The sequence below is a fragment of the Centruroides sculpturatus genome, unplaced genomic scaffold (genome assembly GCF_000671375.1).
Source record: "Centruroides sculpturatus isolate CEXI.00-Female unplaced genomic scaffold, Cexi_2.0 scaffold516, whole genome shotgun sequence".
Classification (NCBI taxonomy): domain Eukaryota; kingdom Metazoa; phylum Arthropoda; class Arachnida; order Scorpiones; family Buthidae; genus Centruroides; species Centruroides sculpturatus.
The window spans coordinates 520114-536546 of NW_019384788.1; the positions used below are offsets into that span (position 1 = coordinate 520114).

At 28.6% G+C, this 16433-nt stretch overlaps 1 protein-coding gene across 1 annotated transcript in view; it reads right to left on the reverse strand.

Annotated features, from left to right (window-relative positions):
- Positions 1-1858: 1858 nt before the first annotated feature.
- The window catches only part of LOC111629284 (paired box protein Pax-5-like), a 17355-nt gene continuing 2780 nt past the window's right edge, over positions 1859-16433 (reverse strand). The window contains exon 3 of the mRNA XM_023373165.1: positions 1859-2166. Coding sequence (XP_023228933.1) covers positions 1859-2166 — 308 coding nt within the window. The remainder of the gene's footprint in view (positions 2167-16433) is intronic.

The following is a 16433-nucleotide window of genomic DNA, read 5'->3' on the forward strand; positions in this document are numbered from 1 at the left end:
AGCATTTCCTTTGCTCCTAGAATGCGAGGGGGAGAGTGTCGTCTGCCCTGTTCCCGTTCGCAGAAAGGGGGTAATTTTATCTTCTGTACGATCGTAACAAGTTGAAGACAAACACTCCTGCTGTTTTTCTCTCGTTTCTTCTTATAAAAATGATGATTTTCTTTGTTTAGTGCTGTCAGATGATAAAAAGCATAGTTTTTTTCTATTCGTTTATCCTCTATCAAATGGAGGATGAAGAGGATTATTATTCTCTTCATCCTCCATTTGATAGATGATAAACGAATCAGAATAAACAAAGCTTAATGCTCAGTTACATGGATGAAGAGGTTAACTTTCCTTGCTTAATGCTCAGTTACATGATTATGAGCATAATTTTCTATTAATTTATCCTATACTAAAGGAATAAAAAGCTTGATTTTCCTCTATTTTCTGTTTAATTCTCTGTCGGATGATGAAAAGCACGGTTTTTCTGTTAATTTATCATCTATAAAATGGATGAAGAGGTTAACTTTCCTTGCTTAATGCTGAGTTAGATGATGAGCATGATTTTCTATTAATTTGTCCTATACTAAAGGAATAAAAAGCTTGATTTTCCTCTATTTTCTGTTTAATTCTCTGTCAGATGATGAAAAGCACGGTTTTTCTATTAATTTATCATCTATAAAATGGATGAAGAGGTTAACTTTCCTTGCTTAATGCTGAGTTAGATGATGATGAGCATGATTTTCTATTAATTTATCCTGTACTAAAGGAATAAAACGCTTGATTTTCCTCTATTTTCTGTTTAATTCTCTGTCAGATGATGAAAAGCACGGTTTTTCTATTAATTTATCATCTATAAAATGGATGAAGAGGTTAACTTTCCTTGCTTAATGCTGAGTTAGATGATGATGAGCATGATTTTCTATTAATTTATCCTGTACTAAAGGAATAAAACGCTTGATTTTCCTCTATTTTCTGTTTAATTCTCTGTCAGATGATGAAAAGCACGGTTTTTCTATTAATTTATCATCTATAAAATGGATGAAGAGGTTAACTTTCCTTGCTTAATGCTGAGTTAGATGATGATGAGCATGATTTTCTATTAATTTATCCTGTACTAAAGGAATAAAACGCTTGATTTTCCTCTATTTTCTGTTTAATTCTCTGTCAGATGATGAAAAGCACGGTTTTTCTATTAATTTATCATCTATAAAATGGATGAAGAGGTTAACTTTCCTTGCTTAATGCTGAGTTAGATGATGATGAGCATGATTTTCTATTAATTTATCCTGTACTAAAGGAATAAAACGCTTGATTTTCCTCTATTTTCTGTTTAATTCTCTGTCAGATGATGAAAAGCACGGTTTTTCTATTAATTTATCATCTATAAAATGGATGAAGAGGTTAACTTTCCTTGCTTAATGCTGAGTTAGATGATGATGAGCATGATTTTCTATTAATTTATCCTGTACTAAAGGAATAAAACGCTTGATTTTCCTCTATTTTCTGTTTAATTCTCTGTCAGATGATGAAAAGCACGGTTTTTCTATTAATTTATCATCTATAAAATGGATGAAGAGGTTAACTTTCCTTGCTTAATGCTGAGTTAGATGATGATGAGCATGATTTTCTATTAATTTATCCTGTACTAAAGGAATAAAACGCTTGATTTTCCTCTATTTTCTGTTTAATTCTCTGTCAGATGATGAAAAGCACGGTTTTTCTATTAATTTATCATCTATAAAATGGATGAAGAGGTTAACNTAAACAACAAAATATTACTTCAAAATGATAATCACTTGTCTAATAAATAATATAATTCTACAACATCATAGATTTAATCAACATAAGTTACATAATTTTACGTTTATCTTATCTACTTCGATTCTTTTTTAGGCGATGAAGGTAAATCTAATATATCTTTAATCAGGAATGTTCTTCGCGAAGGTTCAGTCTTAATAATTTTTCCATGTTCATTTTGTACAGAATTATCAGGAGAACTCCTGAAAGACCTTCGAAGTATCCTGTTAATGGAAGATACACTAGGAACGGAATCTGTAGGACATACTCCTTCATACAGGAGACGTTCTCTGATTTCCCATGCGAATAGGGCGCTATTTTCGGCTTTATACTGTCTTATCTTACTGATTACTAATGGAGTTGAAACTCGAGGTTTACTTCCTCCTAAAATTAGAATCAAAATATGAGAGAAGAATTATTTTTATAATGGTTTTTCATAATTAAAATAATAATTATTACGCATATACATTTAGATTTTATTTATGTATATATATATATTAAAATTTGTATAAATATTTTAAACAATTTGAAAAGTCAGAGGAAAAAACGAAAATGAACTTTATACTGTAATGTATAAGTCAAATGGCATTTTAAGTGATAAACACATATATTTATTATTACAATATTTTTTTTGCTTGTATGAGCAAGTGGTATGACATTTCTTTTTTGAATTACTTAGATTTAATCATAGGAATAAATAATATGGTTATTATCATTATTATCATATAGCCACAGTAAGCCAAACTGCAGCTTGCCAGCCGCACTCTGTTCTTCTAAACCATTATTGTGGCTGCCATATATTTATACAATTTCTTTTTATAATCTTGATATATATTACTACACTTAGAAAACCTACAAAAATATCGTATGACTATTGCGTAGTGTAATATATACAGAGGTTGTAAGTGTAATTCTCAACTGAAAGTTTAGAATACATTCACAAAGTCAAAGGAATTAAATTTTTGCCTAGTCAATCAGTCAGTTATGTATTAATAAAGTAAAATAACAATGATATTTATTATAGAATACTGATAACTATAGTATTTTAACTATAACACGACTCTCCAATAGGGATGCGGCTCTCGTGTATTTCTTATAGAGTCATATCGTAAGAAGGTTTGGTCATCCTTCTTATATAGAATGAAATAATAAATTTATAAGATAATTACTGCAGAAAGAGAGAATACATAATGTAAAACGATACAAAATAACAATAAATCAAAATATTCAATAAAAACAAATATGTTACGATATTTAAGTTAATATTATAAAGTACAAAATTATTTGTGTTTCTATCGATAATGTTATAAAATCGGTATTAAATATATTTTTAGAATAGGAATTTCAAGATATGTTTTTAATTTTCTTTCAATGCTGTTTAAATATCGTGATATTTACACAATAGTATTGTTTATTTTCTAAACTAATGTAGCCCATGAATGTTTGGAAGATGCTGCTGAAATCTTGATTGGCAGAGAATGGACAAGTTTTCTCTTGCAGAACGAATCGAGAAAGAATTAAGTGTGATTTGCATAAAGAAATATTTGGCTACAGGAATATCAGAGATGAAATGAGAACACATGTATACTATACAGTGTTAACATTTTATTATGAAATAAAATTGTATAAACTGTTTAAATACAGCCGAACCTACAATAACGCCATCTCTAAATGGCGGCTATTTCAGATCCTTTTTTAAAATAATATGAAATTTAATTTAAATTTAAAAATTTTTGCAATTATTAAATTTCATGTTTGTAAAAATGATAAAAGAGTTGTTCGACTTAGTTTAAGTAAACGACCGGAGTTTAAAATATGGTTTAGATATCAAATTAAAGCTCTTATCCTGTAGAGTGTAGACGAAGCCGCTGAAGCGATATTTGAGATAGATGCAATGGTCCAGACGTGGTGAACTGACAAAAATACAATGTTAAGTCTATGGGACGAACATGTCAAGTCTCACCCCCTGTTAATTTTAGCCTGAGTAATTTTTAGTGTTTGCAGTTTCATTATTGTAAATACTGAGATCAATAAATGTACATTTTAGTTACTAACGAATAAGACTATTATTTTTATCACCCTCTCCCAATTCAACCTCACCAATCTCCCACCCGTTTAAAAGCCCGAGCAACCGGGGCATACGCAACTATTTTTAAATATTTTTAATAATAATAATTACTATTAAGTTTAGCAAATTAGGTGTAAAAAATCGTTTTTAATTAATTAGATTATTTGAAAATAAATAAATCATAATTCTAAGACTACATTAACCTATTTATTCCGTATTTATTTAACAATAAGGTTTAAAATTTCATTAAATTTCATTTCAGAAATAATAACACAATTAATACAATACCGCAACTGTTTGTTTGTAAAGTAAATACTACAAACACGGAAATGGAGAAATTTTAAAAATTATTCATCAAGAATAAACCAGACAATATAAATTTCTATTCTTGTCAAACCTGTATTACAAATAAACTGTCTCAGAAAATAAAAGACATAAGCTGCATTAGAATTAAGTGAATACAAACAAGACGATTCAGCATAAAATACCACTCAGTGCATTGACCAATAAAACGTATACGTTAATGATAAAACTGTTCCAAATACGAACAATTTATAGATTATACACTGAAAAAATAATTAGATATTCGAGTTTGTATTGAAATCAAGGATGATTGAGAAATGGATACAATTTGTAGATGAAAAACTTTCTGTACTGTCCCAGTACTAACACTATACCCTTATACTAACACTAAGAATATTTCCTTTCAACTATAAAAACAGTAATTTTAAGTACAGCAGAATCTGTTCAAAACGGAAACCTGCTAAACCGGAAAACATATTCGATACCGTGCGATTCCAGTTCACACAGGTTTAACTGTATTTGAAAACTTGAATAGTAATAATATTTCTGAACTCTATGATTAATACTTTGCATCGAATTATGGAAGAAAAAAAAATTTCTATTACAAAAAATACGTGAATTTTCGCCATACAGAGGTTAATCTCGTGTTTAGTCTATAATCAGAAGATGAAATTCATTTTTAGTATAACAACAATATTAAGTTTCGTTACGATTTAAGGAAATAAAACGAAGTTTGTAAAGTGTTGTAACTGTAAACGTTTAGAACGAATAGTTGCAGAAGTATATTTTACTTTTCTAAACTTTTCAACATAGTAATACAACTATTACGACTACCCACAACTAAGTGGTCAACCAGCCAACCCAGATGTCTGTATTGAGACTGAAAAAAAAACTACGTAAATAACTGGCTAAAAATTATTTGAAAAACAAGTTAAAAAGGAATATCATGTCTTAACAAAGATATAACAAAAATGCTTCTTTATCGGGACAATGCAAGGCCACACATAACGCGTGCCCGAGAGGGCCGTGGCGAAATTTCAGTAAACTGGTCCTGTTTCCTCCATCTTATCGCTCAGATCTTGCTCTTCCCGATTGGTATCTTTATGGTTCTTCTAAAGATACCGTATTGTCTCTTAGCAAGAAATTTGAGAACTACAAAGAAATCATCATCAAGAAAGATACGCAAGCTTTTACATATCGATGGCGTAAGACCATAGATTTAAAAAGACAATATCGAAAAAATAATCTGCAGTATGCGAAGGATAAAAAGTAAAGCCTAGTACTCGCATGCGAAATGGACGACGGAAACGTAAGGTGACGTCACTTTACCGTAGAAGCCAAGTTGATAGAACTTTTGCGGAAAGCGAAACGGTAAAAAATTAGGCCAATAAAAAGGCTGTTTAGTAATGACGTGGGACGATAGCATTTAAACTATAGCGGTCTGTTTGCGCAGGAAGTTTGGCTTATTCTGTTTATTATTCGAATTAAATATTAACTAGTCTATAAATTAGTCTATTGACGACAAAAAAAAACCTCCTGATTATCAGTTGCACGTTATCCTATGGGCAAAAAGGGCAATTGTCTGGGACCCCACCAACAGGGGCTCCAAACTAATCTTTTATAAGAAAATATTTTCCCCAAAAAATTCCCTCGAAAAAAATGTTTGAAGTCAACACTGTACATAGGTCCCCCTAATTCAAATTCGCTGCGCTATAATGCCATTGTTAATCGTAACTCAAATACTAAAATGTTTGATATTTCTAACTTCCGGATCAATTTCGAAATGTTTTTCTCATTCAATTTTTTTTTCTTTTTTTACCGTTGACGTAATTAAAAGTAGAGAGGGGAGTGGAACTAGAGATTTCTCCTACAGCTCGGAAAAACTTGGGGATCTTAGTGATTCTTCTCTTATAAATTAATAGTTATTTTAATAACAGAAAACAAAATCTTTAGAACTAATTTTTATTATAAAGATACGTTCTGCGTATTTTTTTTCGTTCAAAAAAACAAATTTTTTAATGTCCTATACAAGTTTGCGACAGCCCTGATTGTGAATGGAAAAAAATCTGCTGAGTTATTGTTAGGAAATACTGACAGATTGATCAATTTGTCAATGGGTGAATCACGGCATTGACACTGCATTTTGTCTATTATAGAAGACATGGCGCGCGTGGGACTGGTAGCATAAATGATTTATAAAAAAAATGATTTTGTAAAAACATAAAAAAAATCTTCTTGTTTTTCTTCATTTTAAATCTTCTTATTCAGAAGGGTATAGAATAATTTATAAGCATAGAAGAGCATAGAATAATTTATAGCAAGTACACTAAAAATAATATAATTTTGCAAACATTTCATATAACTAAAATCTTTTCATCTTTAATTCTTTAATCTATAACTCAATCTAAAATCTATTCATATTTTCAACATTAACATTCATCCACAAATTAAAGACAAAGTCGCTCTAAAAATATATTTCAGACGATCACCATTTTTACATAGTGAATCACGTGTTAAAGTTACAATAAATTATAGTGTTAAAATTCGTCACCAGAGGGCTATCTTGGCGTAATCTACATTTGTCAGCGCTAATCCTCAGTAGATAAAAAAAGCCAGAAACCCAAATGGACAAGGATGAACTAACAAGACGTCGTAAGATTTACCATTCCAATTTTAAAGAAGAAAAAAAAAATTTTAATCTTTATTGGTTTTTTATGTTTTTTAAGGAACTTTTTTAAATATAGGCAGTTGTGTAGCCTAAAAAGGAAGGTCCAGCTGTCTATAATTTGTTCTAGAACACTGTAAAAACGGTGATCGTCTGAAATATATTTTTAGAGCGATTTTGTCTTTAATTTGTGAAAAAATAATTTATTCATCCGACGGAAATCCAAAAAAAAAAATTTAATATTCATATAAAATAAAATTTTATATTAATTCTGCAATATTCGATAAATTTAATTAGCTTTTGTTAAAAACAAAAATATGTAATGTGTAAATGCTTTAAATGTAGTAATTAACATTATTTAATTTAATGAACTAATTAAACCTATGAGAAACCATTCCTAAACGTCACAGACATCATGCAACCTTTCTTTAATGATTCGTGAAGGCTATAATTAGAGAAAAAATACTTTATTTTTAGTGTGATAACATTTAACACAACTGAAAAAGTGACGGCCATCATTAAATCAATTATTATTCAAAGAACGAAATTCTATCGTCAGCGAAATAATAATGAGTAAAATGCATAAGTATCAATAAAAACGAAAATTGTTTAATCGTATTTATATCTAAAATTAAAGCAAAAAATGCAAAAAGAGTTAGGTGGGTTTTCTGTATGTATGGATGTTAGTGTGTGTGAGCACGATTTTGTTCATCCATTTTGAAGCTTAATAACTCCCGTGCTTTTTGTCGAAAAATTCTAAAATTTTGCACGGTGGTTTGCATATTAGGGGGGAAATATTTCTAAAATTTTTCGGAGAATCGGACTATTAGTTCGGGAGATATTAAGAAAATGGAGGTTATATCTCAAAAAGCTTCCAGGTTATAAAATTGTTCTTACTCGTACAAATATTTAGTTTATCAAAAATAAACGTATTTGTTTCGAAAATTTTTTCAAAAATCACCCCCACTCCCGATATAAACTTTTTAAAAGATTTTTAATAAATTTTTGATAACAGATGGCACAACCAAAATTTTAAATGTTGCCGGGAAAGTTGAGCAATTCGTTGCTGGTTTATTTAAACTTACCTTAAAAAGTAATTTTGAAATAATGAAAACGTTGCGAAGCAAAATGCAAATTATTCGACGAACTAGTTAACTAGAAAATTTAATATGCGAAGATAAATGTTATATTGAATATTAATGTAGTGTCAGAAAATGAATCAGTGTTTTCTAACTTGTAAGTAAAGCTTTTTGAAACGAATCGTGCATTCACTTTGCAATACTGGCTGATCATAATTAAAGTACTCAATTCAACGATATCTACAGACAGTGCCGTAACTAGCCATTCCTGTGCCCTGTGCAGAATTTGTATTTAGGCCCCTTAATTAATTAGGTTTGGGAAAGTAATAAAACAAATACATGCATTTTGGGCCCCTCTTTCAAGTAGGCCCTGTGCGGGTGCACCTGTTGCACCTATCTAGTTACGGCACTGTCTACAGAGATACTTAGCATTCCAAATGCAACTAAATTTGGTATGGGGACATTTCAGAACGTGCAGAAGATATTTCCGTTAAAAAATCTTAGTACCAAAATGCGCCACTATGGCACTGTTGGCGCTGCAAACAACGAAAAGGCAGTTTGATTTATGTGGACCTTAAAAAGTGGTTAGTTTAGACGTCTTGAAAAGCGATTTCACACTGCAAGTGAAAAGCATAACAAAGGAACCATTGAAAATACCGAGCGTCGCCTTCAGGTTTTACATCTTCAGAATGGAGACCACATTAAAGCAGTAGAATCCCCTGAATCGCTCAGGTGTGTATATAATGAGAGTACAAATAAAATACTTGTTACCTTCAGCTTCAAAAATGCCACAGTGGTGAGTTTTGGTACTAATTTTTTCCTCCTTTTTTTACGGAGGTGTTCTGAAATGTTACCATACTAGACTCGGTGGCTTTTGGACTGCTAAATCTTTCTAAACAGAGTTGAAAAGAGGTACTTAAATTACTAACATAAAGTTACAAATATTAAAACTAACTTTCTTAAGTTGTTTAAAAAATTGGGAGATTATTATATGGAATCTTAATAAATAATTCGATGATATTGTCAAATATAATTTTAAATATTTAAAATCTCTACTTTAGTTTAAAAAGCAGTAAAAAATAAAGATCAAATCGATAGAAGTTATGTTAATGCTGTTGTAAAATTACATTATAAAATTACCTGAGAATAGGTCTATAAATAAAACAAGTGCATTAAAATTTAGCATAAAAATTTGCAGATTTTATTAAGCATTAAAAATTTAATCAACGTAATAGGTTTATTTAATGAAAAGTGAATTTATGAATAAAAATAACTCTGTAGGCTATATAAACCTTATGATAATATAAAATCAACGAGATGCAAGTTAATGAATTTATATATAAAATTTCAAGAAGATTGAATTTGTCTGTTAAGAGAAGAAGAAAATTTCAGCATATGAATAGAGTTACGTNATTTAAAGGTAATGGCAATTCAAGTTATATGTAATATACCGTTTTAATTTTATTTATCTTTTTTAATTCCCCAAAACCTCGTGTGTAAGTCCTACATTGAATACATAAAATGAAACAATTACATTGCGAATTGACATTTCATTTGTAATCGGAACTAAACCAATACTTCTATTAAGTATTGTAAAAAAATAGGTAAGATTTATTTACATTTAATTAACATTTTAAGCATTCTAATTATGACGCAGTCTGATCCGTATACTCAATATACCAGTAATATTTAATTAAAACCTGAAATAATATTAAAGTTATATTCTATATTTTTGGGCTGCAATCTGAAAAATTGTAGACCTATAAATTTCCACCGTTGTCCTGTCTGTCTATCTGTCTGTCTTTCCGTGATCTCGAGAAAGGAGTTAGATAGATTGAAGACGAGAACAAATATGGAAACCTTAGGGGCAGGAGACCCCATAACTATATAAGAACTACCGATGCAAACCGGAAGTCACGTTATTTTAATTCAAAACTTCCCCTGAAAGCAATTAATAGATGATTGGCACGACTTTATTGTTAAAGGAAAATTATGATGTACAGTACAGGGGCAAGGTGCTACTAATTTGAGGTGGAGAGCATATATGTTAAATTAAATAAATTAAAAATATGATTAAAAATTGCAGCCCGGCATTGTGATGATGTCACAATAAATAATTGCTCGTTAAGAATTACATTATTTTGATAGGAATTAAAACAATTAATAACCTTATAAATTTTTATTATATATATATATATGTATATAAAGTATATTTGTTATTTTGTATTTAGTAATATTTTAAATATAATATATTAGTTATCAATTATTTTATTTTCAAGTAAATAATAAATATTATGAAGAAATGTTTGGTAATAGCAAATATTTTTATCTATAAAAAATTAGAGTTTCAAAAAGAAATGTGTTAAGTTAAGTTATCGAGCGTCGCGGAAATGACTCCACGCCAAGTAAAAAGTCACTCACTGATTATATATATACAGGAATCAGAGTTTACGATTTTCAAAGGCCGGTTTCTTCGCCCCCCAAAGACCTATAGTAATTCTGAATATTTCGTTCGAAAGATAACTGTTTTCTTAGGTAATGTTAAAATTTTCAGAGTTATCTATAAAGGAGTTGCCGAAATATAAGCAATCGAAAAGTGCAAAAATCGCTAAAAACGATGAATTTTTTTCCGGTAATGCAGACGCTCGTACAGAAAAAACTACTAAGTCTAGAAAGCTCAAATTTTAAACTTAAGCATGTGTCGTTATCACTGAGATGTTGGCAAAACTTCCGGTTCGATAAGGTCAAAGTTCACGGAGTTTTCCATGGAGCTATTTTATTTTTATAGCTAAATTTTATGCTTATAAGGATAAAAATTATATCGAAACGAATGAGTTTTATTCAAAATATTATTCAGAATAACAAAAGCTCAAATTTATTCCAATTAAAACTTTTTGTAAGCATTTTACTAAAGGTATATTGAAAGTATTCGGTCGGCGGCCGTCGTCATCGTCTTGGGTCTCGACGTAATAACGCAATATACGGTAAACTACGTTAATTTATAAACTTAAGTGACGTAAACATAGATAACGTCATCGTTTCGTCACAGCATTGTTTTACGACGTCATTGTATAAATATATAGAAATCCATGCAATATGCAATATATCCATGCAATAGACGTAAGAAATAAAAATTGTATAAAAATAAACAAAAAACATTTAAGACGTTTTTTTTTTGGATAATAATAAGTAGATATAATTCGTTTAAAATGCTTCCAACAAAGCTGGCGCTAGATTTTGGCGTCAAATGCATGTTGCCCTGGCCAAGGCATGCATTTAACACCCTTATCCCACTACATAAAATTAAAGAATTTTATGTAGTGCCTTGCGCCGTTTAATATAAATATAAACATTTTTAAAAATAATACGCCTGAAATTTTGTATCAATTTATGGGCATTTGTATAAATGTATGGCCAAACTGGGCATTTGCCCAGTTTGCCCATACGGTAGCACCGGTCCTTGCTTCTAGTGATAATTTTATTTAGTAACGATTTATGTTTAGTGTATATCAGTTTTCAGAGTCATTAAATAAAGAAAAAAATAAGTAAATAAATAAAGGAAAAATGTAAAATCTGTAAGAAATATTTGCTCATTTTTTATTAATATTTTTAGACATTTGAAGAAATTTAATATCGAATCTCATTATGTAAGTACTTTAGAAAGAAATTCTTTTTGTTGTGTGTTTATATATATTTTAACTTCGAAGAAAATGGTGAATTGTCAAAAGTTTTAAATTATATTGAACGAAATTACTGGAAATTTTATTTCTTTATAATTATTTCTTTGGTATTTCGTTAAAACATGACATTAAAAATTAATAGTGGCGTTTAAATAATTACTAAAGTTATTAAAACGAAATTAAAATGACATCAATTACAGGATGATTGTAGGTGTAAATGTCAGGGAATTTCTCGGGATAATCTAAATTAAACGAAAAAAAACCGGACGTGAAAATAAATAGAAATAAAATAATTAAATAATCATAAAACTTGCGACGTTGCAATATTCGATAAATTTAATTAGCTTTTGTTAAAAACAAAAATATGTAATGTGTAAATGCTTTAAATGTAGTAATTAACATTATTTAATTTAATGAACTAATTAAACCTATGAGAAACCATTCCTAAACGTCACAGACATCATGCAACCTTTCTTTAATGATTCGTGAAGGCTATAATTAGAGAAAAAATACTTTATTTTTAGTGTGATAACATTTAACACAACTGAAAAAGTGACGGCCATCATTAAATCAATTATTATTCAAAGAACGAAATTCTATCGTCAGCGAAATAATAATGAGTAAAATGCATAAGTATCAATAAAAACGAAAATTGTTTAATCGTATTTATATCTAAAATTAAAGCAAAAAATGCAAAAAGAGTTAGGTGGGTTTTCTGTATGTATGGATGTTAGTGTGTGTGAGCACGATTTTGTTCATCCATTTTGAAGCTTAATAACTCCCGTGCTTTTTGTCGAAAAATTCTAAAATTTTGCACGGTGGTTTGCATATTAGGGGGGAAATATTTCTAAAATTTTTCGGAGAATCGGACAATTAGTTCGGGAGATATTAAGAAAATGGAGGTTATATCTCAAAAAGCTTCCAGGTTATAAAATTGTTCTTACTCGTACAAATATTTAGTTTATCAAAAATAAACGTATTTGTTTCGAAAATTTTTTCAAAAATCACCCCCACTCCCGATATAAACTTTTTAAAAGATTTTTAATAAATTTTTTGATAGAATAAAAACCAATTAAGTTCTAACTTTTCTTAATTTTCTCTTTCTTTAAAGAACTATTTTTTAATGAAATTCTTTGACATAAATATTTTTTGGATTATTAATTAAAATTTTCATGGAAATTAGTCACAAAGATCTTTATATATTGAAGAGGTGGGGAGAGTAATATTTTTTAAATAGTTAAATCACTCCCAATAATTTCTATTAGTAATTTTATGTAAATCAGAAGATTTAAAGGTAATGGCAATTCAAGTTATATGTAATATACCGTTTTAATTTTATTTATCTTTTTTAATTCCCCAAAACCTCGTGTGTAAGTCCTACATTGAATACATAAAATGAAACAATTACATTGCGAATTGACATTTCATTTGTAATCGGAACTAAACCAATACTTCTATTAAGTATTGTAAAAAAATAGGTAAGATTTATTTACATTTAATTAACATTTTAAGCATTCTAATTATGACGCAGTCTGATCCGTATACTCAATATACCAGTAATATTTAATTAAAACCTGAAATAATATTAAAGTTATATTCTATATTTTTGGGCTGCAATCTGAAAAATTGTAGACCTATAAATTTCCACCGTTGTCCTGTCTGTCTATCTGTCTGTCTTTCCGTGATCTCGAGAAAGGAGTTAGATAGATTGAAGACGAGAACAAATATGGAAACCTTAGGGGCAGGAGACCCCATAACTATATAAGAACTACCGATGCAAACCGGAAGTCACGTTATTTTAATTCAAAACTTCCCCTGAAAGCAATTAATAGATGATTGGCACGACTTTATTGTTAAAGGAAAATTATGATGTACAGTACAGGGGCAAGGTGCTACTAATTTGAGGTGGAGAGCATATATGTTAAATTAAATAAATTAAAAATATGATTAAAAATTGCAGCCCGGCATTGTGATGATGTCACAATAAATAATTGCTCGTTAAGAATTACATTATTTTGATAGGAATTAAAACAATTAATAACCTTATAAATTTTTATTATATATATATATATGTATATAAAGTATATTTGTTATTTTGTATTTAGTAATATTTTAAATATAATATATTAGTTATCAATTATTTTATTTTCAAGTAAATAATAAATATTATGAAGAAATGTTTGGTAATAGCAAATATTTTTATCTATAAAAAATTAGAGTTTCAAAAAGAAATGTGTTAAGTTAAGTTATCGAGCGTCGCGGAAATGACTCCACGCCAAGTAAAAAGTCACTCACTGATTATATATATACAGGAATCAGAGTTTACGATTTTCAAAGGCCGGTTTCTTCGCCCCCCAAAGACCTATAGTAATTCTGAATATTTCGTTCGAAAGATAACTGTTTTCTTAGGTAATGTTAAAATTTTCAGAGTTATCTATAAAGGAGTTGCCGAAATATAAGCAATCGAAAAGTGCAAAAATCGCTAAAAACGATGAATTTTTTTCCGGTAATGCAGACGCTCGTACAGAAAAAACTACTAAGTCTAGAAAGCTCAAATTTTAAACTTAAGCATGTGTCGTTATCACTGAGATGTTGGCAAAACTTCCGGTTCGATAAGGTCAAAGTTCACGGAGTTTTCCATGGAGCTATTTTATTTTTATAGCTAAATTTTATGCTTATAAGGATAAAAATTATATCGAAACGAATGAGTTTTATTCAAAATATTATTCAGAATAACAAAAGCTCAAATTTATTCCAATTAAAACTTTTTGTAAGCATTTTACTAAAGGTATATTGAAAGTATTCGGTCGGCGGCCGTCGTCATCGTCTTGGGTCTCGACGTAATAACGCAATATACGGTAAACTACGTTAATTTATAAACTTAAGTGACGTAAACATAGATAACGTCATCGTTTCGTCACAGCATTGTTTTACGACGTCATTGTATAAATATATAGAAATCCATGCAATATGCAATATATCCATGCAATAGACGTAAGAAATAAAAATTGTATAAAAATAAACAAAAAACATTTAAGACGTTTTTTTTTTGGATAATAATAAGTAGATATAATTCGTTTAAAATGCTTCCAACAAAGCTGGCGCTAGATTTTGGCGTCAAATGCATGTTGCCCTGGCCAAGGCATGCATTTAACACCCTTATCCCACTACATAAAATTAAAGAATTTTATGTAGTGCCTTGCGCCGTTTAATATAAATATAAACATTTTTAAAAATAATACGCCTGAAATTTTGTATCAATTTATGGGCATTTGTATAAATGTATGGCCAAACTGGGCATTTGCCCAGTTTGCCCATACGGTAGCACCGGTCCTTGCTTCTAGTGATAATTTTATTTAGTAACGATTTATGTTTAGTGTATATCAGTTTTCAGAGTCATTAAATAAAGAAAAAAATAAGTAAATAAATAAAGGAAAAATGTAAAATCTGTAAGAAATATTTGCTCATTTTTTATTAATATTTTTAGACATTTGAAGAAATTTAATATCGAATCTCATTATGTAAGTACTTTAGAAAGAAATTCTTTTTGTTGTGTATTTATATATATTTTAACTTCGAAGAAAATGGTGAATTGTCAAAAGTTTTAAATTATATTGAACGAAATTACTGGAAATTTTATTTCTTTATAATTATTTCTTTGGTATTTCGTTAAAACATGACATTAAAAATTAATAGTGGCGTTTAAATAATTACTAAAGTTATTAAAACGAAATTAAAATGACATCAATTACAGGATGATTGTAGGTGTAAATGTCAGGGAATTTCTCGGGATAATCTAAATTAAACGAAAAAAAACCGGACGTGAAAATAAATAGAAATAAAATAATTAAATAATCATAAAACTTGCGACGTTTACTATTCAACAAAAAAAAATGCGTAATTTAAAAAGAAATTAAGTCATTTACAGGAATTTTGATACGGGTTCAAATTAAGAAAACAGATTTTTGGACTAAACTTTGACGTAAGAAATAATGTTAAATTGTTTTAATTATTCCATTAATAATTAGCAAATTAAAAAAAATGATTAATGTTTAGAAAGTCATTTATTCAATCATTAAAAATGTATTTTATGTCTTTAACGGTTAGAAAAATGTCTCAGAAGAAAGATATTTCTTCTTGTTTTTGATCAGTAAAATGAAAAATTAATCTTGAAAAATGTTTTATTTGAAAATTCGAGAGGATGAGCAAATATCAGTTGATAACCTTATTCAATGTCAAGATTTTTAAACTCCTAAATTATCGTTTTAAAATTAAAGGAATAATATAATTAGTTTACTGATTAAAATAACTTATACTTGTTTTAAGTAGAAGTTATTTTATTAATCAAATTAAATATTTAGATATTCAATTCATCGTAGAAGAATTATTTGAGTTGTCAATAGTGTTGTCCATAATATTCATACTACATTAAAAAAAACTAAGTTAAATTCTAAATGTTTAGACTAAATATTTTACTGTGACACGAAATAAAGATCTAAGAGCTTAAAAAATAAATTTATTTTACATAAAAATAATTATTTAAAAGACATTTTTACGAATTTCCTTTATTCTTCCTTTCTTAACAATTAAAAAACATCTCCTAGGAGAATTTCATTGAATTATTTTTAAACTTTAAGATATTTTCCTCTGAAAATATAAAAAAATTAATAAGGAAATTTATTGTTTCTGCTGATAATGTATATTAAAAATAGAAATTTTCCAACTTGAGAGAAATCCCATAATTTAAGAAAATAGGTGTGGTTAGAAACAATTTTAAGAACTTATATAATTTTAATACTCAAAATAATAAATTAAATAAAATAAATTTAAAAATTATTCAAATATATTAATTAATA